The following is a 26,982-nucleotide window of genomic DNA, read 5'->3' as shown; positions in this document are numbered from 1 at the left end:
TTGGTTTCTGCTGAGGTCTCTCTCCTTGGCTAGCAGATGGCCTCCTTACTGTGTGCTCACCCGATCTTTTTACTGCTTGCTCACATTCCTGGTGTGTCCAAATTTTCTCTTCTTGTAAGGATACCAGTCATATTTGATTAGGGCCTGCCCTAATGGTCTCATTTCATCTTTATAGACCCTATCTCTAAATATAGTCACATTCTGTGGTACGGAGGGGTAGGACTTGAACATATGAACTTGGTCAGGGGGACAAAATTCAACCTATAACAGTAGCTGATTGGTAGTAGGAGAGAGCATAAATGGAATGTGGGAGAAGGAAAATCTAATAAAATATTCAACTATAATCTTGGAGCCTTTAAGACCTACACTTGGTCTGTGACTTCCTATACTGAGACCTCATAGCAACCCGCTTCTTCTGGTTCAAAAAAAGAGCCAGTTGCACCCCCCACAGAAACATAAATATACATAAAGCATGGGGTGAGAGCCATGGGGCTGCACTGACTGCAAAGAAAGGGCTGTTTAAAAGAGGCCAGAGAGTATGCTTGGTGCTTTATTGCTTAACTTCTAAATGGTAATATGAAAAATACTACTTTTTCTGTCATACAGCTGAACTGGGAGATTTTCATGAAGAAACAGATAGGAAGCATCTGGCACAAACCCGGTACTTACCAAACCAAGACTGTTTAGAGAGCCAGATCATGCACTTTCATCAGAAGCACATGTAAGTACTTTAACTGGCACCTGCTTCCCCAAGTAGAGCACACTGAAGCTGGGGACAGCCTCTTAAAAGCAAGCCCTTAAGCCGGAGAAGCTTTAGGCTCAAGAAAACGCTGAGCTCCTCATGGAACTCTCCGGGTAGAAGTGTCATTCTTGCTGCATTTATTAGGCTCATAAATTCTTTCCCTTTTCAGTGGCAGGAGCCCAGCTGAATCTGATATTCTGCTACTGGACATAGCAAGGAAGCTGGATATGTATGGCATCAGGCCTCACCCTGCCAGTGATGGTGAAGGGATGCAGATTCATCTGGCTGTTGCTCACATGGGAGTACTGGTGTTACGGGTAACAGCTCTTTCCTCTCAAGCCCTTCTGCTTGAGGGTGTTATCTTGGCTCAAACTTGGGTGTTCATTACCAAGGTGATTCCACCCCTCAGTCTTCCCACCAGCTGGAAAAGGAAGTAATTTATTGTATTTACTTGTAGTTGATAGCTAATCTATTATATTTACCTTTAGTTGCAGGACAAATATGTATGACAAACTAATAAACATGGGTACCTGTAGGGAATAGATAGAGGGGGACAGAAGTAGGAGTGACAGCGGTAGGAGTAAGACTTCTTAACATACGTATCTTTTTGTATATCTTTGATTTTTGGAGAATGTGAATAGATTCCCTATTGCACAAACAATAACCAAAGAAAAGCTAAGCTGTTTGGGCAGACCAGGAAAGGCAAGGGAGTTTAGAGGAGTTAGGAATGGGTGTAGCCTGCAGTAATTAAATAGAATATGCTAGAGGAGGTTCTATCTGAGCTGACAAGAAGGCTTGACTATGTGGAAGGCTTTTTGGATGAGGACAATGAGGAGACTACAGGAGAAAGGTGCAGAGTTGGATGTAAGAGTGTTTTGGGGGAGCAGTGGGAATTCAGTATAAATGGGGCAGTGAGATACAGCCAAGACTTGATGCAGGCAGTGAGGAGCTACTAAAGGTGTTTTTTTTTTTTCTTTGAGACAGAGTCTTGCTCTGTTGCCCGGGCTAGAGTGCCGTGGCGTCAGCCTAGCTCACAGCAACCTCAAACTCCTGGGCTTAAGCGATCCTACTGCCTCAGCCTCCCGAATAGCTAGGACTACAGGCATGCGCCACCATGCCCGGCTAATTTTTTCTATATATATTTTTAGTTGTCCAGATCATTTCTTTCTATTTTTAGTAGAGACAGGGTCTCGCTTTTGCTCAGGCTGGTCTCAAACTCCTGACCTCAAGCGATCCTCCCACCTCAGCCTCCCAGAGTGCTAGGATTACAGGCGTGAGCCACTGCGCCCGGCCTTATTAAAGGTGTTTGAACAAATGGAGTGGCAAAAGAAAGAGGATTTTTTTTTTTTTTAGTACATGAATCTGGAAACATGAGAAAGGGGCAAGATTAGAGACGCTATTACAGTAATCCTTTCCTATTGTGATCTCCCTGTCCTGGCTAGGAATCTTCCCCAGGCATACCCCTTCTTGCTTGCATTCCAGAGCAGCCTTGTATCCCACCTTGAATGCCCTCTTTTGCCATAGGTTCTACCTAGTGTGACAAGATCAATCTGCATGAGAGATGGCTCAAGGGTGGTCCCATTCATGATGTGCATTTTCTATCAGATTTGCACTGTCTTATAAACCAACTCGTGCTGACACATTCTGAAATCTACCACGTGTTTCATTCTAGGGAAATACAAAGATCAATACTTTCAACTGGGCTAAAATCCGCAAGTTGAGTTTCAAGAGAAAGCATTTTCTTATCAAACTCCATGCCAACATCTTGGTAAGTAGCTTTCTAATATTAATATATATGTGTATATATATATATATATATATATTACTTTCTGTTCACTTAGAATTTTGGGGTTGTTTCTATAAATGGTTTAAATACAAGTGGTGAAAGCTGGCTGGCCCTGAGGGGCAATGTGCCTTCTCTTGTGCCTCTACAGAAATCAACCAGAGCTTTAGTCCCATTTTTACTAAAGATAAAACACTGAGAAATCTGATTGGCAGTTTAGAATGAATAAAGTAATGGGAAAATGGGATAGCTGGGCTAAAAAGCAAGTCTCCATGGAAACTAGGGATTTGATGAATCAAATGGGAGTGACCAGATCTAGGACTAAGGACATCTTCATTTGATGTTATCTGCTACATTCTACAAAGTATCTTCACCACTTTCCTGAAGCGAAAATTACTGAACAGCTACCATATGCCAAAGCCAAGCAGGATGTGGGAGAGGGGTATACATGTAAGCAAAAGAAGCAATAACTGGGCAAAGCTGCTTTGTACAGGTGAGACAATGGTGCTAGAAAGGATCTTCTTTTATGACCATACAAAAATGAAAAATGTGTATTAACTAATTGTTGACCTACTGAAGATCCAGCAGTTTGGGCTTCATTCTCTGGATCTTAGCCTTAAATAAAAGTGTTCACTTGAGCAGTTCAGGAGACTGGATCCAGTGTGAAGCTCATGGAGAGTCCCAGGGGGTGTATACAGGAACCTGGAAAGGAATAAGAAAAGGGGGGTCAGTGTAGTGGGTTGATGGAGCTGCTGAAAACAAGGCTGCAAGCACGCCGTGTAGCCTTAGGCCTATGGGGGTATATAGTGAATCAGGGAATGGGGAAAACTTGAACTTTGGGTGTAGAAGGCCAAGCTCCCCTAGGACATTTGGAATAAGCTAAGTGAGTAATATAGAACATCATAGAACAAGACAGCATATAGAGGAAGTGTTTCTAGCTGGTATATTAAATAGACTCATGTGCATGTAATCATCCTATAAACCCTTCCATCTGTAAGGAAATCTCCTCCTCCCTCCCCTTTCCTGTTGGTCATTTATAACTTCTTGTCACCTTGAAAAGATGCCCTTTGATGTTCATTTTAACCTAATTTACAACTTCATAAAAATGTTCCTGGCAGAGAGGAGGGAGTGAAAAAGCATTTAAGGTGAGGGGAGTGTGCAAAGCAAGATCTGCTTCTTAGAGAAGGCTCTGTTTGTGAGCAGTGGCCCTGTCTGTTCCTCGGAAGGTTGCCAATCATTAGGTTTCAGTAGGTGTGAAGCCTACAGGGAGCCAAGTGGAAAATCAGAAGCTGCATGGGCTGCTGGACCGATATAGTTTGGGAGGGTTGGGATTTGAAGGTCTTTGATATTCTTGAAGGATGTTTTGCTTCATGGAAATTGGTTTATACAGGTGTTATGCAAAGACACCTTGGAGTTCACCATGGCCAGCCGAGATGCCTGCAAGGCTTTCTGGAAGACTTGTGTGGAGTACCATGCTTTCTTTAGGCTTTCTGAAGAGCCCAAATCAAAGCCCAAAACCCTTCTCTGCAGCAAGGGCTCAAGTTTCCGCTACAGGTAATTAAATATTGCACACAGGCAAACTACACACATTGCTTCTTTTCAGTAACATGGGAGGCATAGGAGTTGTTCCAACTCTAGAAGCCATAAATAATCCATTTCAGTCACTTCAAAGATTATACCCTTTACTGCTCATTCTCTGTGTGACACATTAAGTCAATGTTTCCTAACTGGGAGGCAGGGGGAGGAGAACACCCTACCTAAGGTGGGATCAGAATCTTGGCAAGGGTGAGGGGGGCATAAGTAGTTTGAGAATACATGTTCAATAAACCTATTTTTTCCCTTATATTCAACTTATATGCAAGCCATGGAAATGAAAGCCCAACAACATCCTTTTGGTATTAAAAGATAGAATGAGAAATCACTGGAGGGTATAAGGGATTAAAAAGATTGAGCAATATGGTGCTGGAGGCTTCTCAGTGCAGGTCACACCTTGGAGGAATAGAAGCGATGTTGAATTAAGATCTTGTTTTTACTTGAACACACCAGCCTAGGAATTTTTTTGGAAGAAACTTTCAAAACTCTTAGCTAAAGGTAAAAAATGTGGATCGAATGCTTCCACATAAAGGATTTTTCTAATAGTGGAATCCTGCCTTAGTCAAAATTGAGATCTAAAAAACTGACATATTTCTGATGGAATCTTTCCAGAGTGTATTCTACAAATCTCTGCCTTCTGAAACAGATGATACTGAGCACATTTTGCCCTTTTCCTAATGACCTGAGTTATTATAAACATCACTTATTATCCTTTGCAGGCAGCTGTAGTGCAGTGATGGCCTCAGGGCGGGGGAGGCATGTCAGGCCCTGCACTTCAGTGATAAATGGCCCAGACTTTTTGGGTTTTATTATTCTTGTGATTTCGTTTTTTGGCTCTTGTTTCTCCCAGCAGGGAGCTGGCTTTCTTTGCTAGTGTATGCCTGACTGGAGCAATCCTCTTCTACTGTTTAGTTAGCTGCTTTTCTTCTATCATGGATTGGGAAACCAGATAAATAACCTCATTAGAAGTAGTATGTAAAATAAGAGTCAGTTGACTCTGATTTGGAGGTAGAAGAAAGGCCTTTGAAGGAAAGTATGTTAGTTTTAAAGCCCCAAATTTTTAGCTGTTGTGTATCCCTGTTCAGAAGTGTTTTAAAAATGGCTGGGTTCCGAGGAGTTGAGGTTGCTCTCTGCCTGGTCCTGGGGTAAGTAGGTATTATTAATGTGATGGCCAAAGAGTCACAACATATGTCATTCATCCAGACTCTTTGGGTTTCAAAAAAAATGAGGCTTTCAAGTTTTAGTAGCCTATTGCCTTATGACTGGAATTAATGATTTTTATTTTTTCCTTATAATAGTGGAAGAACTCAAAGGCAACTTTTGGAATACGGGAAAAATGGGAGGTTGAAGAGCTTGCCATTTGAAAGGTACATGCTTTTGTTTCTCTCTCTTATGTTGATTTTAAGTTGCATTTTGAGATTTATAGGTGTCCTGGTATTCACAGGAAGGCCATTTCAATGACTTCTCTGTTTGGGGATTTCAGGAAGCATTATCCATCTCAGTACCATGAACGACAGTGCAGGTCCTCTCCAGACCTCCTCTCTGATGTGTCAAAACAAGTAAGCTTTCTGAAAATTCCTACTTCTTTAGATAAATGTAATTCGTCCAAATTTTACATGCTTCCAAGAATGGATTCTGCCAGAATCCCAGTGTGTAAAAAGGTTACTCTGTCTGAGTAGGTTAGCCTCCTGAGGAGGTCTGTCAGCTCAGTCTCTCCTGCCAATAAAAGACCATTTAGTAAATTACCGCTGGTGTGTACCTTACAGACTGGAAGGATCTGGCACATCTTCAAATTGCAACCTGTATTGCTAACATCTTGCAAAATGCACATCCAAATGAATTTCTATGGCTTTGAATTTTTAAAAATAAAAGCTCTGCTTTTTTTTTACCTATGAAAATCTTAAGAGGAAGGTATAAGGTATTGGGTTCAGGTTTTAAAGTAGTTTTTGCTATGTAATTTTGTAACTTAATTTAAGGACAAAGTGTTGATCCCCTAGTACTGTGAGATGATGACTTCCTTTGAAATTTATAGTATGAGCCTTGTTAATTATTTTTCTCTTGCTTTCCCTAAGAAAATAATTATAGGTCTCACAAACTCTCATGGCTTCATTCAAGTCACAGGCAGTTTTTATCCAGAAGGCATCAGGTATAATGATGAAAGGGACCATCTAGTATATGAACCTTCCCTGCCACTCGTAGCCCTCCTCTGCACCATCTTACAGAAAATAGAGAGGAAGCTGAAGCCGCAGGGTTAGGAGACTTGTCTAAGGTCACACCACAAGTCAGAGACAGAGCCAGGACTCACAGGGCAGGACTTCTGGTTCATTGATACAGCTACCAATGCAAACGCTTGAAGTACATAAATTCAGAGTCTGGAAGTGGGATGGCATTGAGAAAGACTAGTATCATGTGTACATTTTAACACATAAATTGGAATGTGGTACAAGTTATTACCCTTTCTATATATATTTATCTACCCTGGAGCAGAACCTGGGTTGAAATGATTATGTGAAAAACTACCTTTTCCAAATTCGAGGTTAATGCAGATCCCTGCCCCCACCCCAACTAAATGGCTTTCTCCTTCTTTCGCCAATGTGTCCTTTCTGTCAAGGTGGAAGATTTGAGGCTAGCGTACGGTGGTGGGTACTACCGAAATGTGAATGGAGTGCACGCGTCTGAGCCGGTGTTAGACAGCAGGAGGAGGAACTCCGCAGTGGAGGTGACCTTTGCAGCCGAACTGGAGCATTCCAAACCAGAGGCGGATCCCACATTGTTACATCAGTCCCAAAGCAGTTCCTCTTTCCCTTTTATTTATACAGACCCTGTCTTTAACACTTACTCCGATCCTGACCCTGATCCCAGAGACTTCTTTGAGGAGAGGAGTCCTCTAAGCTCCTTCCAAACAAGCTGTAAGTTTGCAGACAATCACATGTGCACATCTTCTGGCCTCACAAGCAAAGTGAGTCCAGCAAGGCAGCTAACTTACACAGATGTGCCCTATATTCCTTGTACTAGTCAGCAGATTGATATCATGCCTCCCCAAGTCTTTTTTTATGTGGACAAGCCACTTCAGGTACCAAGACGATCTCCAGTCTTGGCAGAGGAAAGAACAAGGCCAGATAGCTACATAGAGCCAACTGCAATGAAGTCAGCCAAAAGGAGCCCAAGAAATATCAGAATGAAGAGCTTTCAGCAAGACCTTCAAGAATTCCAAGAAGCAATGGCCAGGACTAGTGGTAGGAGCAACATCAATGTAGATCTAGTAGAGGAAGACCCAAATTTAGAAGACACATTTGCATATGACATTCCAGTGCAAACCCCGAAACGGTCCCAGAGCCAATCAGACATGAAAACTATCCGTTTTCCTTTTGGGTCAGAATTTAGACCTTTAGGGCCTTGTCCTGCTCTCAGTCGTAAAGCAGACCTGTTTACATGTATGCTTGCAGAGCAGGAGTTTCCAGCAGTTCTGACGGATCAGAGTACAGCAGAAAGATATGTAGCTAGTGAATCCACTGATTTGGAATCAGAGATTCTTAAATCAGACTACTACTCTTTGTATGGCAAAGGAATAAGGTCACCCATGGCCAGAATCCGCTTGTCTTCTGGTAGTCTACAGCTAGATGAAGAAGATGAAGATGTTTCTTTCAACACACCAACTGCTGAAGACAGGACTTTGCTAAAACCATATAATTACTTTTTAGCTTAAAAGTGTAAATTCTATGAACATTTCAGGGCCGGTTCCATGTTACCAACTTAAGCAAAAAATAATGAACCTTCTGTAGAAACCATTTTCTTAATTACTACGAATTCATTGGTGTTAAGGGAATCTTCTAATTTGGGGTCCCTAGCTTATGAAAGATCCAGCTGCCGCCTCATTCCTTGAGCTTCACACTTCTATTCCTTCTTAAAGGATTCTGTAACAGGCCCTCTTGTCACCAGCACTATGGTGGGGTGAGGTGGGTATGTCATCTCCAGTACACATTTCCTTACAGAGACATTATACGTGAAGGTCAGGTTCTTCAACACTGAAGAATGGTCATAGTATGGGTTGGCATATGGAATTGGCTTCTAATGACATCTAGTGATTTAGTAGATTGTAACTGTGTTGATCATTTTGTTCTTAAACAATATTGAACAAAGGTTTCAGTCCTTATTATTTGTGTGTAGCCCAGTAAAAATGGTTTTGTTTTATGTTAAAAAGTTCAAATTTTTTAACATATGTAGGGGAGCATGTCCCTCCTAAAAGCCTCAGGTACAAGGTGGTGGCATAGATCCTCTTAACAGAATACAAGTTTAGAATGAAGCTAGGACTTGGCAGAATTCTAAACCTAGGAAATTAATGAATTAAATCAATTTCTAAAGCCAGATATATACCTGGTAAGGATGTTATGATGTTTGACATATAACTTCAATATTCTTAACTATCTACTATATGTAGTAAAATATAACCATTAAAAGGTCAGTTTATGTAATATTTCCTGCCAGAATTTATTTTTTGCCGTATGTTTTTGCATGTATGTAGGCAAAGAAATGAGATGAATGTCATTTTAACAAACAGTGGTGGAAAATCCATGTAATTAAAAAATAAGTTATAAGCACAGTCTTTCTTTTGTTTTAATCAATTTCAGAAGTGATTGGTTCTTGCCTATTGCTAAGGGAAGGGTCAGTTACAGAACAAGGAAAAGGAGGGAGACGAGTGAAAATGTATGGTCAGGGGCAGAAAGGTGGTAGAATGGAAGAGGAGCTGAAAAGAAAAAGGATAGTACTGACACCAGGCTGAGTTAATGAATGAAAATTCTATTCTGAACCCATTTAGAATGTCCTTACTGGTCCTCCTGGAAGGTGTAGCATCCTATTTGAGAACTTTATTTTGTTTATTGATTTTAATGTTAAGTCCAATACATTTATAAGATAATGTAAAGTACTAACTTTGAAGAAATGATGCAATTGTATAGGCAAGCTATTTGTACATATAACTTAATGGAGAAAAGATGTACGGAATAGTTTCCTTACTCTCCTAGTCCTTACATCAGAAAAATCCCTTTGATATGCCTCATTCCACCCCTTTCCTACATTCTAGCACTTTCCTTTCCAGTATCTCACAAGTCTAGAGTAGCTATTTAATAATAAGAATATATTGAAGCCCAGTCACCCATATATTAATCCTATATATCCCTGAAGCTATATTAAGTTCACTCTCAACCTTTTCTTTAGGAAAATCTCAAACTCCTTTATGTTATATGCTGTTTCTCATCTCAGTTTCTGAAAATCTTCACTAAATTTATGTCTGCATATGATCTCCTAATAAAACAATGATTAGGGTGACCATATAATTTATTGTCCAACCCAGGACATTTTCCAGTGAAAGGAGACTTCTTTAATAATTTTGTCAAGACAGGAGGCAGAAATCAGGACAGATGTTCACTGTAGCTATAATCAATGCTTAATAAAACGTGAGGAGTGTCTTCTAGTTTCCAACAGAAACTTTGGTTTTAGTGTTCCAAAAATAAATTAAAGGGCAAAGGAGGAATAATTTGAAACACCTGAAATGCCACACTCATCCCCACTTCAAGGAAAAGAAACATTGAGGACCACGAAATTTAAATATTTATTTTTAAAACCCCCAAAACACTGGAGTATGCTTCACCTAGAAACAGTTTACAGGACTAATAACTATAATGAATAAACAATAAAATTTGTATTTGGGATGCAATTGTGTTGTAAAGTTTCAAATAAGCAATTTATAAATTTGTTGCTTTTACTTTTACAAAAATATTCATTTAAATCCATGATATGAGTTGCAAAATTAATTTCCAGAACTCTACAGTTTATAAACTGTAATTGAGTTTCAGTTACAGAGCAGGTGAAAAATTTAACTGAACCATTACTTCACAATACAACACATTAAAAGTAATTGTTACAGCATAGGTACCAATTAAAATAATTTTCTTGGCATATGACACACATCACAATAACTTTCTCAAGTATCTATATTATGTTTAAGAAAAAAGAAGATGTGACGGCCACTTTGATTAAAACCTGTATTCTTTACCTGAAGAACATCTTTCTTCTAATATTTGGCAATTATTCAGATAAAAAAATGACTTGTGCAAAAACCAAACTGTGCAGATCCAAACAATAAAACATTAACTATCAAAACTAATTCATATCAATAATTCTACAACTACTGAAATATAGCCCCAGTTCAGAACTTAGGAAGGCATAATATATATATTGGGCTTAAAAGGAAAAGGTATTACCCACTTAATAGTACCATAAATATAACTGAAAATTAACTGTACAATCTAACTTATGTTTGAATGGAAAAAATTCATCTTGTACTATGGTTATTTTCATATGAACTAGAAAATGCTCATTTAAATACTCTTTCAAAAATGAACAAATGATGCTTATGGACTGATAATTATGAAGAATAAGACTGTATAAATAGTTTATAGGACAATTCATTACCATGAAAAAATATGCTGGTGTAAGTTATATTTATACCTGTTGATCAGGTATTTAATCGCATGACAATCAGCTTTTTCTAAAGCTCTCCAAATCCAAGCATATAGTATGCTGAAGATTTAAAACATGAAGGCAGACTAATTCCTCCAGTATTACCAAAAATCCATGCTTGGCTAAATGATCTTGCTTGAAATTTCTAACCATGTTAAATAAGGATTAATTGCCTCTTCTATCTAAAAGAGAAGGTAAATACTGCACACCAAGGGGTACCTCTGTTGCTACATGTTGCCTGTAAGTGCTTCAAACACAGGGCTCTCAAATGTGATTATCACTGAGCTGCCTGGAATACCATACCAACTTGGTAGAAGAGTCAATAGTTTTACAGATTTCATTTCGAAGAGCTTATTAAAAACTCCAGTTTTAAGAAGGTACAACTTATTTTCACTTCCCCACCAATAGTCATTTTTAGAATATGCTTATGTTTTAAAAAAAAGGTTTCTAAAGCTTGATGATTTACAAAAGTTGAATATTTAGGATGACTTTGATAGACCTGCATGTTTCTTGAGTGTACAGTTAACTGAAGAACAAAACATGAAAGGTATTCATCCTAGTAACTTAAGAAATAATGATACCTAAAAGCAAAACTGTATCTCAACATTTACTAGAATACAGGTGAAACTATAGTATTAAAAGTTATTCTCTACAAAATAATCTCTTTAAAATATAAAATGATAAACACCATCACAAAATAGTCGAATAGCTTCTTCCAAATCTTCAATGTTGCAAAGATCCAAAAGGCACATGGAGCTCACGAGCTAAGCATTGTTAAGCTTGAAATAGCTTTGGTGGGTTTCTCTGGGTCCATATGAAATACAAGCCAATAATAAGAAGTTTCTTAGGAGGATTCATCTGCTGAACACCTATAAAATTAAGAAAAACTTAAATCGCTGCACAATATGCATGTTTGTTTTTCATTTGTACAAATGCTGCAATGAAGAAACTGATTCAGCAAATGAGATAAATACTTTCCATGGAATCTCATCATGTAGATGTTAAAATATGAAAAAAAAAATTCAAAAATCCCTTCTGCATCTGATTTTACAACTTCCAATTGTTTGCAAATTGGAAAACAGATGGAAGTTTTCCATTGAAAACTAAGGGATTTTAAGAGGAGCTTTAGTTTATAAGTGGGCCTTATCAGATAGAAAACTCCTAGAGAGTGTGTGATTTTACAGTCCACATAGTTTGTTCCAAATTGATCCCAGTGCATTACAAATACAAAGAAATATAAAGATGCACTGAGAAGAGATATAATGGGATTAAGGCTAAAATTAGTATCACTTTACAGCTTGCTTGAGCTAGGAAGCATTAATATATGTGTGTGTGCATATAAAGGTCTTATTTTAAAAAGTTTAAAAATTAAATGTAAGAACTTCTTTGAATGTGAACAAAATCAAGCTAATATTTCAAGAGACAGCATCAAAAATAAAGTGGAACATATGGATCTTTTAGTCCCTCTACCTAAAACCTTTCCCTAACTTTTTATAGGGGGGTCAAACTTAGGAATTTAGCACTGGAGACATGCAAATAGTGGTGTTTCTTCAAATTCTGAGAGTAGTGGCAAGAATGAAAGCACTCCCAAAACGATGTTTACAAGAGCCCAAATAAGAATAAATAAGAATATGCTCAGTGACCTTTTTCTATACTCCTACTACTAGCAGGGAAAGAAAAATAAAACCAGGCCATTTTATTCACCAGAAAACTACCTTGTCATGAGTAAAGATAATAATTCCAAAAGCTAATGTTTAAGATGGGCAACAAACAAAACTGTTTTCAAGCATACAACTTACATATTAAAAGTTGATTTCACTAAAAATACTTGAAATGATTGAATCAAGGTAATTATATTGTATCATAAATTAACAGCCCACAGAAAATGCAAAATAATTTTTCAACGAAATTTCACTTACTTTTGAAATTTTTCAATTAATTTCTTCACCATTTTATCTGTGATGCCAGGACAGGCAGCTTCAGCCACAGCAATACTTTTCTCAAGTTCTTCAATTGCCTGATTCCTGCTAGCATTATTCTCATCCTGCTGTTTAAGCTGAGAAAGATATAACATTTAAAATATTATACTATTTAAAATAGATATTCAATGCTAATGGACCTGCACTTACCTCAGCAAATGCAGGTGTGATTATCATTGACAGACAGCTCAGGGTTTGCACAAGATCTTGCTCCTTTGAACAAATAATATAGATTATACACATGAAATTAAAATATTCATGTTTTTCTTAGTTATTCTATAACTATTCTATAACAAATGGGAACTGATTTGAACCACCACCCCTCCGCCCCCGGCCCAAAGACCCTATATAAGGTAAGTCCCTATACTTTCTTCCTATCAGTAATTTTCATTCACCATCTAGAAGGCCTTGAACTTCTAGCATTACAATAGGTATCTATGATTTCCTGGGCTTATGTGTCTCTAGGTGAAATGCATTTTCAAAATACCAATGGCCACTTAAATGATTTCTATTGCCTTTTCTTAATTAGCTCAAAATTAATGACAAATGAAACATACTATGTACATAGCGAGGCAGACAGGCATTTAGGGGTATTAAATCCTAACAATCTGGGGCCATTATAATCTCACTACACAATTTTTAAAAGTCTATCAAGAGGAAGTGATTATCTCCATATACATACTGCACCATTCTGTAGTTTCTTTGGATCAGGCTTCTTTCGCACAGTGGTAAAGCTCCATTCAGGATGAGTATTATTTTCCCTGCTGGTGGATTCCCTAAGGAAATTGCCAAAGACACCCCTATAAATTCCTAAATGATTCAGCTTGGTGGAAACACCAAATCAATGCAGGTAGAATTAGAAGATATAATTGTCCCAATGTTTAAAAACCCATAGTATAAAAAAAGTATTTGATCTCAGTTTCACATGAATGCTACATTTTACTAAAGAATAGCAGTTGTTCCCAACTCTAGGTGTGGTTCAGAATCCCATTGAGACTTTCTACCATATGTAAATACCTGTCCCCCACCACTCCACTGAACTAGGATCTCCAGTAGTGTGGCTTGTGATTGCTTTAAAGTTCCTTGGGTGATTCTCATGGGCAGCTAAGGCTAACAACCATTAGAACAGGGTACAAAATATCATGATACATGTTACCCCTTTCAAAGGTCGGGCAAGTTCTGATAAATAAAGGAATCTGAGAGTGTTATCTAAAGAAATTTGGTGTTGCTTTTGTGCCATTTTAGCTGATAGAGGAGTAAATTCTGGCGTAGCCTATAGACTTTCCTAGTCTAAATTAAGTTAGGCACTTAGAGGTTGAATTGTTCATATAACTACTGCCATTACAAAACACCACAACTTTGTCAAGGGGTAAAAATCATACATAAATGAATATTTAAATGTACCACCCTGATCATGGTTTGGTATGTGGCCAAGAGGTAGGAAAAGCCTGGAGGTCAGTTCTCCAGAGGGATTTTGCAGGTTGTCATCAAAGTATGAGAAGACATAGCTCCTTATTGCTTTGGGCAAACACTAATATAACACCTTTAATTGAATCTTATTCCAAAATTTTGTAATATACTCAAGTATCCACTAGGGGTTAGACCGAGACCATTTAAAACTAGAGCTATTCACTTCCAAGAAAAACATGTTTCCAAATTCATTGTAGTCCACAAACTGTGACTGAAAGAGACTTTCACAGTTTCTAAGGTGAAACCTCAGAATGTGGTTTATATTTTATGCCAGAGCAAGCACACTGGATTATAGCAAAAAGATATGCAATATTAAAATGGGCTACCCACATACAAATTAAACAATTTGTACATACGAATCAGAGCCCTCGGAATCAGATTCATCATCACTGTGCCCTTCTGCCTTCCACCTCTTAAATCGATCTATCAGTTCGGTCAGATAAGAAGTCTTCTTTGAATTTTTTACAATGAATTTGTGTTTCAGAAGTTCTTTAGCTGTAGGACGCTAAGGAAAAAATTAAGAATGCATGACTATTTCTAGACTCTTTATGATTATAAGGGGTGGTAAAAATCATTTGAATTATTAAGGTTAAAGGTACAAAAGTATGTCTATGGACATGAAGACAATTACAATGCTGTAGGAAAATAGCTAATTCTATTATTGAAGTGGCTCAAGTCAACCAAATTAAAGTTACTACTTTAGTACCCCAATTTGTGGAAGCCTAATGAACAGAAGCCTAATGTGGAAGCTGGCCAACTGGCAGGCAGGGCCTTCTCAAAAGCAGAGAAAAACAGGATTTAGAAAGTGAAGTAAAAATTGAAAAACATTTCACAAAATGCTTTAAAATACTTTAATTACATGTACTATAAATTGGAAAAATTGATGAAAACTAGCAAGGCTGTAATTTTGTTATTATCTGCACACATCTTATAATCCCTTTTCCATCAAGCATCAATTCCTACTGCACTTAAATGCACACCAGGTGCTGGGGGCGGGGATACTTCCCTTTTATTATAATAATATCAAAGTTTATTATCAACTTAAAATAGTGATATCAAGCTTGGTCAGTTCTTGTATATTTCTAGTCTCTAGAAGTCACAAAGCAGCTTTGCTTTAACAACAGTAAAACGACTATAATCAAATTCACCAACTAAATGAGTGACGCTCACTAGACTAGGAAAAGTATACAACTTCATGTTGACATTTCTAAACATTAATGTTACAGCTCATGGATGTCTATAGAAAATAAAGAAATAAGCCGGGCATGGTGGCGTATGCCTGTAGTTCCAGCTACTCGGGAGGCTGAGGCAGAAGGATCGCTTGAGCCCAGTAGTTTGAGGTTGCTGTGAGCTAGGCTGACGCCACGGCACTCACTCTAGCCCGGGCAACAGAGTGAGACTCTGTCTCAAAAAAAAAAAAAAATTAAAAAAATAAAGAAAGAAAAAATAAATAAACATGAAATAAAACAGTTAACCATAACTTTCATGAAAAATGAAAACAGTTAAATAAAAACCGTTGTATTTATACATATATTTTAGTAATGACATAATATAAAATGAACTTTACTTCTTGAATGTCTTTCTCCTAGAAATAGGAAATGATCAATAGAATAAGGAAGAAGCTGGGGACCAAGAAAAAGATGCAGAGAAAAGAGGAAAGGAAATGAGGATCTGGTTAAGAACTGAATAGAATTTGCAATACAGAGGGAAGAACCCATTTCCTGAATGGATCTTAGACAATTTTCACATGCACTGTATTCCCCACTGCAAGAAAAGCTACTTTCATTTTAAGTAGATCTACGAATGGAAAACAAATAGTAGTAATAGCAACATATACTCACAAATGATGGATCTTTGTTCAGGCAAGCATCAATAAACTCCTTAAAAGACTTAGTAAAGTCTCCAACAAGAGTTGGAGGATTGTTTTTTGGAATAAGAAACAGAACTCGCATTGGATGCATATCCGAGTTAGGTGGCTCTCCCTTGGCTAGTTCAATAGCAGTAATTCCCAATGACCAAATGTCAGCCTAAGGTAAGACCAAAAAAAAATATATATATATATACATATATATCACCTTGAAAGTCCATTCCACTCCTCCCCCTTCCCACCTGCCTGACACCCGATGAATGTTATTGGGTGTGATGCACGCCCTTGGGGGATGGTCACGCTTGAAGCTCTGACTTGGGGGGGGGCAAAGGCAACATACGTAACCTAAACATTTGTACCCCCGTAATATGCCGAAATGAAAGAAAAGAAAAGAAAAGAAACTCCATTCCAATATACTGCCACAAAATAGCCTGTGGAATCTAATGGTCATACAGTATTAAAGTTTCTCAAGAAATGTGGCATTAATAAATTTTTATTAATAGAATTCATTTATTAAAAAATACTGAATTCCAGACTTTGTGCCAGCTACCCTTCTAGGCAGAGAGGATTCTGGTGGTAAATAAGCCAGACAAAAATCCCCGCTCTCAAGGGGCTTACGTTCTAGTAGGAGAGACAGATAAATAAATAAATAAATAAATAATGTGATGTGAGATGGTGCTAAGTTCTGTGAAGAAAATGATACAGCAGAGTAAGAGAATAACAAATGACGGGGTCAAGGGAGTTGCAAATTTACATAGGATGGCTAGGGAAGACGTCTCTGTGTAGGTGATGTTTCAGCAGACACTTTATTGGGAGGAAGGTCATTCCAGACAGAGGAAGGGCAATTGCAAAGGTCCTGATGCCAAGGTGTATTTGCTACGCTTGAGGAACAACAATGAGGACACTGTGGCTGAAGTGGATAGAGTATAGAAGGGAGTGGTAAGAGATGAGACTGGAGAGGAAGACAATGGCCAGCTCATATAGAGCCTTATACGTCGCAGTAGGGACTTAGGATTTCATTCCAAGTGGGACGGAAAGCCACTGAAGTGAATAGGTTACTAATATTACCAGCATCAAGGGAATTTATGATTAAGTAGCAAAATATAACTCTAGCTTAAGAAACACTTGCAAAAGAAGGAAAAATAAGGCAGTTTATTAACTAAGACAGTGTGTTATCTAAAATTTATTAATAAAAATAAAATAGTTTGTAGAGGCAATACTTTACTTTTGAGTCATAAGCTGATTGTTGAATAACTTCAGGAGCCATCCAAAATGGAGTTCCCACAAAGGTATTTCTTTTAATTTGTGTATCTGTCAGCTGGCCAGCAACTCCAAAGTCAGCAAGTTTAACATCTCCTTGTTCTGAGAGCAAGACATTGGCAGCTAGGAGGAAAAAAGAAATAAAAAACAAACAAACAAACAAACTCAGCTTCCTCAGAAGGCACCTATTTTTCTCAGGTTCATATTAGACTTTTGTATACCTTTTATGTCTCGGTGAATTTTCTTCTCTGAATGCAGATAGTCCAGACCTTTCAAAATTTCCTTTAGCATGGTAGCAATCTGGAACTCATCAAATGGACCAGCTCGAAGCTTAAGGGGCAAAACACAGACATACACACATATGAAAATTTGGAAACATAAAATTCAAAATTGATATCTTTGAAATAAGGGAATCACTTAGATATATGAAGCAGTTCTCTTTATTAAACCAGTATTTAAACAAATGAGGAAATTTTAAATGTGAAGGAAGAAAGCAAAAGAGTTAAGTCAAAAGGCTGAACAGGTTTTTAAATGATTACATTTCATATTGAAAGATAATACAAGCACTTTCACCTATATATTATGCTCTGGAATTCTGAGGTTCCTGAATATTTACAAAGATTTAACAAATAAGCTTAAATAATGAGAGAACCAGCTAGCTTTTCTTCAGATGGAAAAAAAGAAATCAGCTATATAAATTCTGACATTTGCTCTTAAAAAGTTATTACATACTGACATTAAACTGATTTTTAGATCAAACAATCCATAAGATTTTCATAGCAACTACTTGATCATATTCATCAGCCATTTATTTCAGTAATACTGTAAAGAATAGAGCCTTTTTGAGATTCAAATTGTAAATTTAGCCAGGAATATAATAATTAAACTATTCAGACTTTTATTATGAATTTTTTTAAATCATGGAGGGATAATGTTTTTCAAATAAATGTAACACATTTCCCTTTCTTTCCCCATCCCTGTACCAAAGCCAATAGTTCCAACTGGAAAACAAGGAAAGCAATGATTAGGTTTCAGGAGAACTTGTAATGGAATATCTGAAAATCTCTCTTTAAAATAAATGGTTATTTTAAAATTCTGGTACCTCATAAAGCACAAACAGTGGACTGTACAATATTATTACAGGAAAGGGTGGGAATCTAAAGTCAGAGCCGAGGTAGAGTTCTGTTTGCTGGAAGGAGGGAAGAGGTGGTGAAAATCAAACATTGCCCACTCTGCCTCACACTGGGAGGGATCCACAGCTCTTTGGCACCTTGCGCACTTCATCTTTCATGAATGCCATATTTATGCTGAATAAAGGGCACTTTCATGTTGAAATTTAACAACTTAAAATAGAACCCATACTTAGGTCTCACCATTTAATATTAACTGTGGTCTGGGTATATAGTATACTCCAGGGATGTTTGTAATTCAATAGGTCCCTTCCCTAGGTAACATTATCTATTTACTTTTAAATCGATCAACTTCCACCCCAAATGTTTCTATTTAAACAGTAGTGATTAAAGTAGTTTCTTAAGTTTTTTAGAGAAGGTTAAAATGGCATATTATCTTATTGATGGCTAGCAATAAACTGCTGAGGTACTACCAAACAACTGAAGGACAAATGTCATACTACTTAAGATTAGTACTTGGGATCACCTGACCATAAAACATTGGCAGGGCCAGAGGAGGTATACCCTTGGTTACTTAAGTAATAGGACAAAGTCCATAAAGGGGTACTAGCTATCATTCTGAAAGACATTTAAACATACCATGAATAAGCCAGTATGTTACCTAATACAGAATTTTAAAAAATATTTTGGTAAAAACAAGAAAAAAGGAGTCCTAAAGATCCATGAACTTATTTGTTATATTTTAGGATTAGTTTAAAATTCAATAAAAGTAAAATTTCATCTAACTAGGTGCCGGAGGAGGATGTGAGGAAGACTCTGGGGCAGGAAAATGGGCATGGGATGGTGGTATGGGTGAGTTTTTCTGGTTCATTGTCACACAGAAAACTGTCCCAAACCTTGTGGCTAGAATGTTTCCTTAGACACATTGGTAATGATTAGAGATGAAGAAAAAAGGGAGTTGGAAAGGGAAAGAAGGTAAAGTAGATGGAACAGAGGTTGTTTTTCTATTTCTAATACATCCTTGGGAGAGGTAATGCCAGGATCTTGGTCTACTGTCCTGGAGTGCATAATTGAACTTCTCTCCAATGACTTGGACACGTTGCCATGTCTCTAATAGGTAACACCTCTGCCCGGGGGCAGTATATTGACTTTATGTAATTTGCCTCTATTGTCAAATGAGGATATACAAGAGAGGGACATTTGCTCTTTCAAAGACTGTACAATTGTGGTCCTGTGGATCCTCCCTCCCTATGCTCCTTTGACTTCCAGCCAGTTGCCAGTGCAGCAAGCTATGTTATGCCTTCTCTTGTGGTTAGCATATTGTTTCCAACTTTTTTCCTTGGTGTTCATGTTTTATTCTATTCACTTTATTATATGTGTTTTTGTTGTAAGCCACTGCAATTCTTTTTGGAAAGAACTAGGGTGTAATAAATTCAATAAAATAATGCACAATATGCTCTAAATCTGCTCACACACAACTAATTGTTTTTCTAGAATGGGAGGGACTTTTGAAGTACACACTATATAATGTTGAAATAAATGACATGTCATAATCTTATGTTATTCCATTAGTCAGGCACCAGGCACCACTTCAAAGTGAGAAACACTCTCTGCTCAATATCCCTCTTGTTTCCTCTTGTTCCTGGTAGCAGAGCCCTTCTATACACTTAATCCTTTCTTAGATTCCTCAAATGATAGCATTCATCTGTACAGGAGTACACATAGAAAAGGAATAGCACATTTTCTCATTATTTGCTCTCCCTATAAAGTCCAGTTAAATGAGGTTTATAATTAAATCACAATATTATTGAATTTTAGAGCTAGAAAAACAAAACTAGAGATTACTAATCCAATTTCTTCATTTAACATTTGAGGAAATTAGGACACAAAGAGGTTAAATGGCTTGCCCAATATTAGCCATGTAATCAGTGGTAGAACTGGGAATAAGACGTAGGTTTTTGTGATTCTTAGACAATACAGTGCTGACAACATTTTTAATTTGTTGAATTGACACTAATTGCTATTTGTTCTATTAAGCACAGATAAGAATGGCAGGATGAAATTAAGATCTCACAATCATTTCACTTAGAGATTTCATAAAACTGATCAAAGTAATACTACTAGTGGATACAGATTAGGGTTGTTAGTTGGAGTTAGGCCAGTGTTCAATGTTTAACATTGCTATCAGTGATCCTGATGAACAGAATGAACTAGCTTTGCCAATGCCTACAAAACAGGGAAGAGACATGGCAAGCACCTTGGGGGACCAGAAAAGGTAACCAGTAAATTTGCAAAGGACTCTTAATATTCAAATTAATGGAAGGAGGATCATGGAACAATTGAGAGGCTTCTTGTGAAGCTAATGAACAAACTATTGTATAACAAGACTCTGTGATAAGACAAATAAAAATGAGATTATTTAATTTTAAGAGGAGAATGAAGCCTGACTCCAAATACATGAAGGATTATTATATAAAGAAACACCAGTGGTGTTCTCTCACCACAGACAAGAAAGAAAAAATGAACTCAAGCTTTAGGATATAAGAACTAGATTAGACACAAGGAAGGAGCACCAAACTTAGCAACTGATTAAACTGATGTGAATTCCTAGCAGATGAGGCTCTCCATCAGGTCTAATTACTGTTTCTTTAGAATGGCTTGAGTATGGTTCTACGTAAAGGAAAGAAAATCTCTTATGGCCATTTCTGTTCATAGGAATATTTGAAACTTTGAGTTGGCAGTCAAGGTTAAAGCCTTTTAAAAATATTTACTCACTTTCAGTTAGGAAAACTCATTTCCTCTTAAAAAATAAGAATTAAAATATTACTCAATAATCTTCATCTAAACACTTTCTTCTTAGAAACAGCATACTCTATAATTTCAAAGGCAGAAGCATGCAAATAAAAGACATATGATATTAAAGATGGAAGGGAACATAGAAATAACTTAATTCAACTTCTTTATTTTATAAGATACCCAAGTCTAGGAAATTTGTCTGATTGTCTGATTCACAGTCACAGATTTAGTTATGAGTAGAGCCAGTGGTATAACCTCAAACTCCCATAGGACAGCCCAGTAGTGTTCTACTACACAAAGTTCCTTCTCATAATGCACATTGAATTTTTTTTCTTTCTTTTTTTTTTTGTTTTGAGACAGAGTCTTCGCTCTGCCCAGGCTAGAGTGCCGTGGCGTCAGCCTAGCTCACAGCAACCTCAAAGTCCTGGGCTCAAGCAATCCTACTGCCTCAGCCTCCTGAGTAGCTGGGACTACAGGCATGAGCCACCATGCCCGGCTAATTTTTCTATATATATTTTTTGCTGTACATATAATTTCTTTCTATTTTTAGTAGAGACGGGGTCTCGCCCTTGCTCAGGCTGGTCTCGAACTCCTGAACTCAAACGATCTGCCCACCTCGGCCTCCCAGAGTGCTAGGATTACAGGCGTGAGCCACCGCGCCCGGCCCACATTGAATTTTAATATGTCATATTAATAAAGATCTTAAAGGAGAGAAAAAACATTATAGGATCACACTAACTTGGGGAAAACAACCAGTGTTTCACAAAGGCATTCTGTGTATAAACATATCTTCGTCAAGTGGAATTTTCCTGCACATTGCAGGATTTTGGCATTCTGATATCCCTGCCCACTAAAATGGCAGTAGCACTTCCAAGTCATTGTGACAACCAAAAATGCCATCACATTTCAAAATGACCTATAAAGGTGTAGAGAGAGCTCTGTAGAGAACTGGATCTGTAGGCCTACTTCGTCAGAACCCTAGAAACACTATCTTAGTCAGTTGGGCTACTATAACAGAATACCACAACAAACATATTTCTCACAGTTCTGGAGGCCAGGAAGGAAGTCCAACATCAAGATACCAGCAGACTGGTGTCTGGTGAGAGCGTTCTTCCTGGTTTCCAGATGGCCTTCTTCTCACTGTACCCTCACATGGTACAAAAAAGAGCTACAGAGCTCTCTGGGGCCTCTTTCATAAGGGCACTAATTTCACTCACGAGGGCTCCCCCCTCATGACCTAATGACCTCCCAAAAGCCCCACCTCCTAGTACTATCACATTGGGGTTAGGATTTTAACAGAATTTTGGGAGGACACAACATTCAGTCCCTAACAACCACTTTCAGTGACAGTTATCTATACCACATATTTTTTAAAATCTAAGAACACTCAGTCCTTTCAGGGATAAGCCTATAAAAGTCAAACTTAAAACTTACTGCAATTTACACACACCCACATCTAATTTGGGGAGACTTTATTGTATTAAGCTATTTGCATTTTTTATATACTCTTAGAATGTCAGGAACATGTTCAAACCTACAATATATCTAGTACCTACATAAGAACAGTGGTCCTGAAGAAAGAGTTTAATTTGAATATATTAACTAAAGCAACCACTTAGCTTGCCCAAAAGACATTCTTGCCCAAAAAACATGGTCAATTAAAAGAACAAAAATTATAGGTACATGTGAATGTACATACATGTGCACACATGTGTATAATTATTTTAAAATACTTACAAGATCCAGTGCTGAACCACCACCCAGGTATTCCATTATTATCCATAATTTAGAACCCTGTAAAGTCATGAAACAATTTAATAATTACAAATCTGAGCCAAAATCACATACTAGCAAAATTGTTAAATCTCACATACTAATGCACAGATTCTAAAATATGTTTAAAAGTCTTGGCCTGGAACCCAGAATATATTTTTTCTATATACCATTACAAATGAAAGTAAAGTTCTGAGCTTAGACTCCTCCTCCAAACCTATTAAAACCTATGATACAGCCAAAAAAAATTAAAGTATTATGTTATTATTGAACTATTAGTAATTTTATAAAACCCAGAAAAAATAAACCATAGCTTTAAATTATTATCTTGAATGATAATATTGAAAGGAAAAGACAGTTACATTAAAGAATGAGGAGGTAAGCAGAGACTTGTAGAAATTTTGAGTGGTTCACATGTGATCCAGAGTTTGAGGACACTGGATATTTTGCCATATTTTAGTTGTTGGCTTTCATTTGTTTTAATGTAATTTCCCAACTTTTATCAGCCATGATTAATGGGCATTTTTGGTACACACATGGACCCTAGAAAGAATATTGTTTATTTTTCCTCTGATGCAATGAGATAAGAAAAAGGGAGTCTTTAGCTTAAAAAGTGTGATTATTCCAGGTGAAATTAACTTCATGATGAGCTGAACAAGAAGAAATGGGGTTTATGGGGGAGAAATACATGTATATGAATTCTAAAACAGGTGTGTACCCACACCCACACACTAGTCCTATCAGTTAAACATTAGAATAAATCATTAAACTCTTTTTTTTAATCTATAGCTTGAAATACTAGGGATACCTTTCTTTCTATACCATTTCATGAGTGGTATTCTCTGAATTTTTGTGGGACCACAGAGCTGACTAGAAGTAGAATGTTTGGTTTTACTATATTGGCAGCAGTGAAGCTCTGATTGGATTGTGTTCCAAAAATCAATTTTTAAGTGAGATATTCAGAATTTTGAAAGTAAACATTTTCCCATAAAAATAATGTCTAGGTTCCTGGGGTAGTCCTCCCAAAAGACAATTTCACACAAATGTATTCGTAGTGTAGCATGAAGAGTACCAGAGAAACTCACTACTATTTATACTTTAACAATTTTTCTAGGGGAAAAATATATTCAGTGTTGTGCTTCAACTTGGGATGCCAGAAACACATTTGTCACCTTTACAGCCCCAGCTGTGGGATGAAGATTCTCAAGCTACTGCTGGTAGTCCTCAAACTCTAAAATCCCTGGGAGGTAGTCAGGAGTTCAATTTAAAATTTCCAAGCAGCTCCATGGGGCTGGGACTTTATCAAGGCAGAGAATGGACTCCAGTGCCAGGACGATGAGTGCTTAGGGGATGGGGGAGGGTTGAAGAATCAGAGGTGAATTGACATTGTAATGAAGGGAATGGGACTTGGCCTAGGGTTATGGACCAGGGAGAGAGGGCTCATTTAATTAAGACAAAAGGATTCTCCTTTCTTGATGCTGACACTATGTATAATGTATAAGAAAGAGAGAGAAATGGTGTTTCCCTAACGTTTCTACCTCCTCCGCTAATCTTTGACATCCACTCTGTCCTGCTGTAGCTGGCCAGCTTGAACTGAGGAAAGAAAGCTGAGAGTCTTTGTTGGCGGCAGTGTCTACAGTAGGAAAGAAAGGAAATAAATTCCCACGATAGCAGTGAGGGAAGAGGAGTTCCAGGAGAGATTCATGTAACTTGTATTTGTGTATAGAAATTAGGCACTCAGAACCTGAGAATTGTGAACTTGATGCATCTTTATACTTTTTTAAAGAGAAGACAAAAGTGGTCCTTACAACGCCATATAGCTTAAGAATTTTTTCTTTTACCCGTTTGCTTCTAACAAGTACTATATTCTACCCTATGAATTCAGAAAGCTTCCCATTCACCTGACATTTAAAAGAATATCTTATAAAACATGTTTATCTGTTTTACAGGTCTGCATGAATGAAAGCACCTGTTTTCCAAGTTAAAAACGTCTTGTGCCTTTTTGTTTGTACCAATTCAAAATGGAAACTTGCCAACTGTCACTAAAAAGTATTCACAGAAAGCTTGAAATGTGACTTTACAAAGTAGTATATACCGTTGATTTATTAAAGTTATGACTAAGCAATTTCTAGATCTGAAAATAAGGTCTCCTACCAGCAAGCAAGCTTTTCAGCAGAACTAGGACTCCTCTGAGACAAGAAGGGGACCAAAGCTACCCGATAACTTTCCTGGCTACCTCCTTTTGACCGCCACTTCTGGAGACAAACCTCACTGAGGGGTGACCACAGATCTGAACATTCAGACGATTTCTAGGCAGGTGTGGGCCTGATGCAAGGCCTGAGTGGGAGCCGATGGGAAGGGCGAGCTGGCGGGGCTCCTCCCTGTTCGAGGAAGCTTAACCCACAAAAGATCTTCTGACCAATTCCTTGTCCACAGCAGGTTTCAATGGTTCAATGAAATCACCAATCATAAACAAAACCAAACCAAAAAACTTAGACCTTATCATCCTATTATTCTGGGAGATGACAAAATACCTTTGATATCTGGTAAAAGAATTTAGGTTTGGAGAGTACAAATAAGTGTGTTTGGTTTGCTTTTTAAATAACTTAAAAGGCTATGATGGTATCTACATACTGGTTTACAATTCCTAAAGAACCAAGTGACTATAAACCATAGCCATAAACCCACCACATTTAAGCATAGGAAGTCCCTGAAGGAAAAACTCCACTTCTCCACTAATAAAAAGATCCACACATTTGAACATTAGTTTGGAGGCGTTAAGTCATACATCAACATGGGTGGTCAATCGTCCCCAAATTCAGAACGCCTAAAGAGTAACTGCTCCAGAGTTGTACTAGTTATTGGAAAGAAGTTAGACCCTAGTGTTAACAAAGTACTGGTGTCTGAAGTATCAACTCTGTCACCCCATGAGGGCTTTGAATCCCAACTGTTTGCTGCTAAAGCAGATACTTGGCCAAAGTGGAAAGAAATGCTCTATGGAACTTGGAATTTGTTTGTTTATAAAAAATATTTAATATATCCATAATGCATATTTGAGAGAGCATTATTTATACTACATACATGTTGAATTAAAGTGAGCTGGTCTAGTAACCCAATAGCCAACCGAAACGTTGGCCACATAAACTAGCATGTATAATTTAAATAAGCCAGTCACAAAAGGACAAATATTGTATGATTCCACTTATATGAGGTACCTAGAGTTGTCAAATTCATAGAGACAAAAAGTAGGATGGCAGTTGACAAGAATTGTGGGGGGAGGGAAGTTATTAATATTATTTAATGGGTACAGAGCTTCAATTGGTAAAGGTGCTCTGGAAGTGATGATGGTCAGGGGTGCACAACAATGTGAATGTACTTGATGCTACTGAACTATACGGTTTAAATTGTAAATTTTATGTCATGTATATTTTACCATAATTTAAAAAACACGGCACATGAGATTTATAAAACTGCAAGGGACAGTAGAGACCATCTTGCCTAGAATATGGCTAGACACTTTACCACCTCTGAGCCATTTTCTTCCAGTTTGGAATGCCTTGTTCATAGCCCACCCTTACATCCCAAATGCCACTAAAATCATACTCAAGACCTACTTCAAATACTACTTTCCCAGTTTTAGGGTTATTGTACTTAGTGTAACCAGAGGTTATTAATATGAGGCAAGTTATAAATACATATCTGGGGCTGAGAAGAAAGGTTACAACCAGAGACATGAATTTACAAGTTTTTAGAATAAAGTGGAGACTGACCAGGGCGAACATGCAGAATGAGAGGAATACACAGAGCAGGCATTTAATAAATAAATGTCTGTTGAATTGAATCTAATATGGGGCTCCTTAGACCTGTGTTATATTAAGTTTAAAGATATTCCCATTTTGAGAAAAGAATATTTTAAGATGGAAAAAAATTTTTCTGTCCCTGATTTCAAGTTTTATAAGAGAACTCCATAAAAATGTTAAAAAGAATATTCCAGAGACATTGAACATACACTAGATGTAAGCACACACACACAGTTTCATTGAAAAATACTGAGAAGGCCACAAAACTGT

At 37.5% G+C, this 26,982-nt stretch overlaps 2 protein-coding genes across 5 annotated transcripts in view; one reads left to right on the top strand and one right to left on the bottom strand.

Annotated features, from left to right (window-relative positions):
* FRMD7 (FERM domain containing 7) overlaps nt 1–8,713 on the top strand; it is a 47,636-nt gene extending 38,923 nt beyond the window's left edge. For both annotated transcript variants that reach the window (XM_069463850.1, XM_069463848.1), the window contains exons 6-12: nt 607–721; nt 912–1,059; nt 2,415–2,510; nt 3,916–4,079; nt 5,417–5,485; nt 5,602–5,677; nt 6,730–8,713. In XM_069463850.1, the coding sequence (XP_069319951.1) occupies nt 607–721; nt 912–1,059; nt 2,415–2,510; nt 3,916–4,079; nt 5,417–5,485; nt 5,602–5,677; nt 6,730–7,824 (1,763 nt within the window). In that variant the 3' untranslated portion in view covers nt 7,825–8,713. The remainder of the gene's footprint in view (nt 1–606; nt 722–911; nt 1,060–2,414; nt 2,511–3,915; nt 4,080–5,416; nt 5,486–5,601; nt 5,678–6,729) is intronic.
* Nucleotides 8,714–9,713: 1,000 nt separating this feature from the next.
* The window catches only part of STK26 (serine/threonine kinase 26), a 54,542-nt gene continuing 37,273 nt past the window's right edge, over nt 9,714–26,982 (bottom strand). For 2 of the 3 annotated variants that reach the window (XM_069463199.1, XM_069463201.1), the window contains 9 exons: nt 22,877–22,933; nt 17,435–17,543; nt 17,179–17,336; nt 15,928–16,113; nt 14,443–14,591; nt 13,299–13,392; nt 12,767–12,829; nt 12,557–12,693; nt 9,714–11,506 (listed from right to left, as the gene is read on the bottom strand). In XM_069463199.1, the coding sequence (XP_069319300.1) occupies nt 11,482–11,506; nt 12,557–12,693; nt 12,767–12,829; nt 13,299–13,392; nt 14,443–14,591; nt 15,928–16,113; nt 17,179–17,336; nt 17,435–17,543; nt 22,877–22,933 (978 nt within the window). In that variant the 3' untranslated portion in view covers nt 9,714–11,481. The remainder of the gene's footprint in view (nt 11,507–12,556; nt 12,694–12,766; nt 12,830–13,298; nt 13,393–14,442; nt 14,592–15,927; nt 16,114–17,178; nt 17,337–17,434; nt 17,544–22,876; nt 22,934–26,982) is intronic. The other variant, XM_069463200.1, reaches the window with a different exon arrangement.

Source organism: Eulemur rufifrons, chromosome 30 (assembly GCF_041146395.1).
Source record: "Eulemur rufifrons isolate Redbay chromosome 30, OSU_ERuf_1, whole genome shotgun sequence".
NCBI lineage: Eukaryota > Metazoa > Chordata > Mammalia > Primates > Lemuridae > Eulemur > Eulemur rufifrons.
Note: the sequence above shows the minus strand (reverse complement) of the source record. Positions and strands in the feature narration are given on the sequence as shown.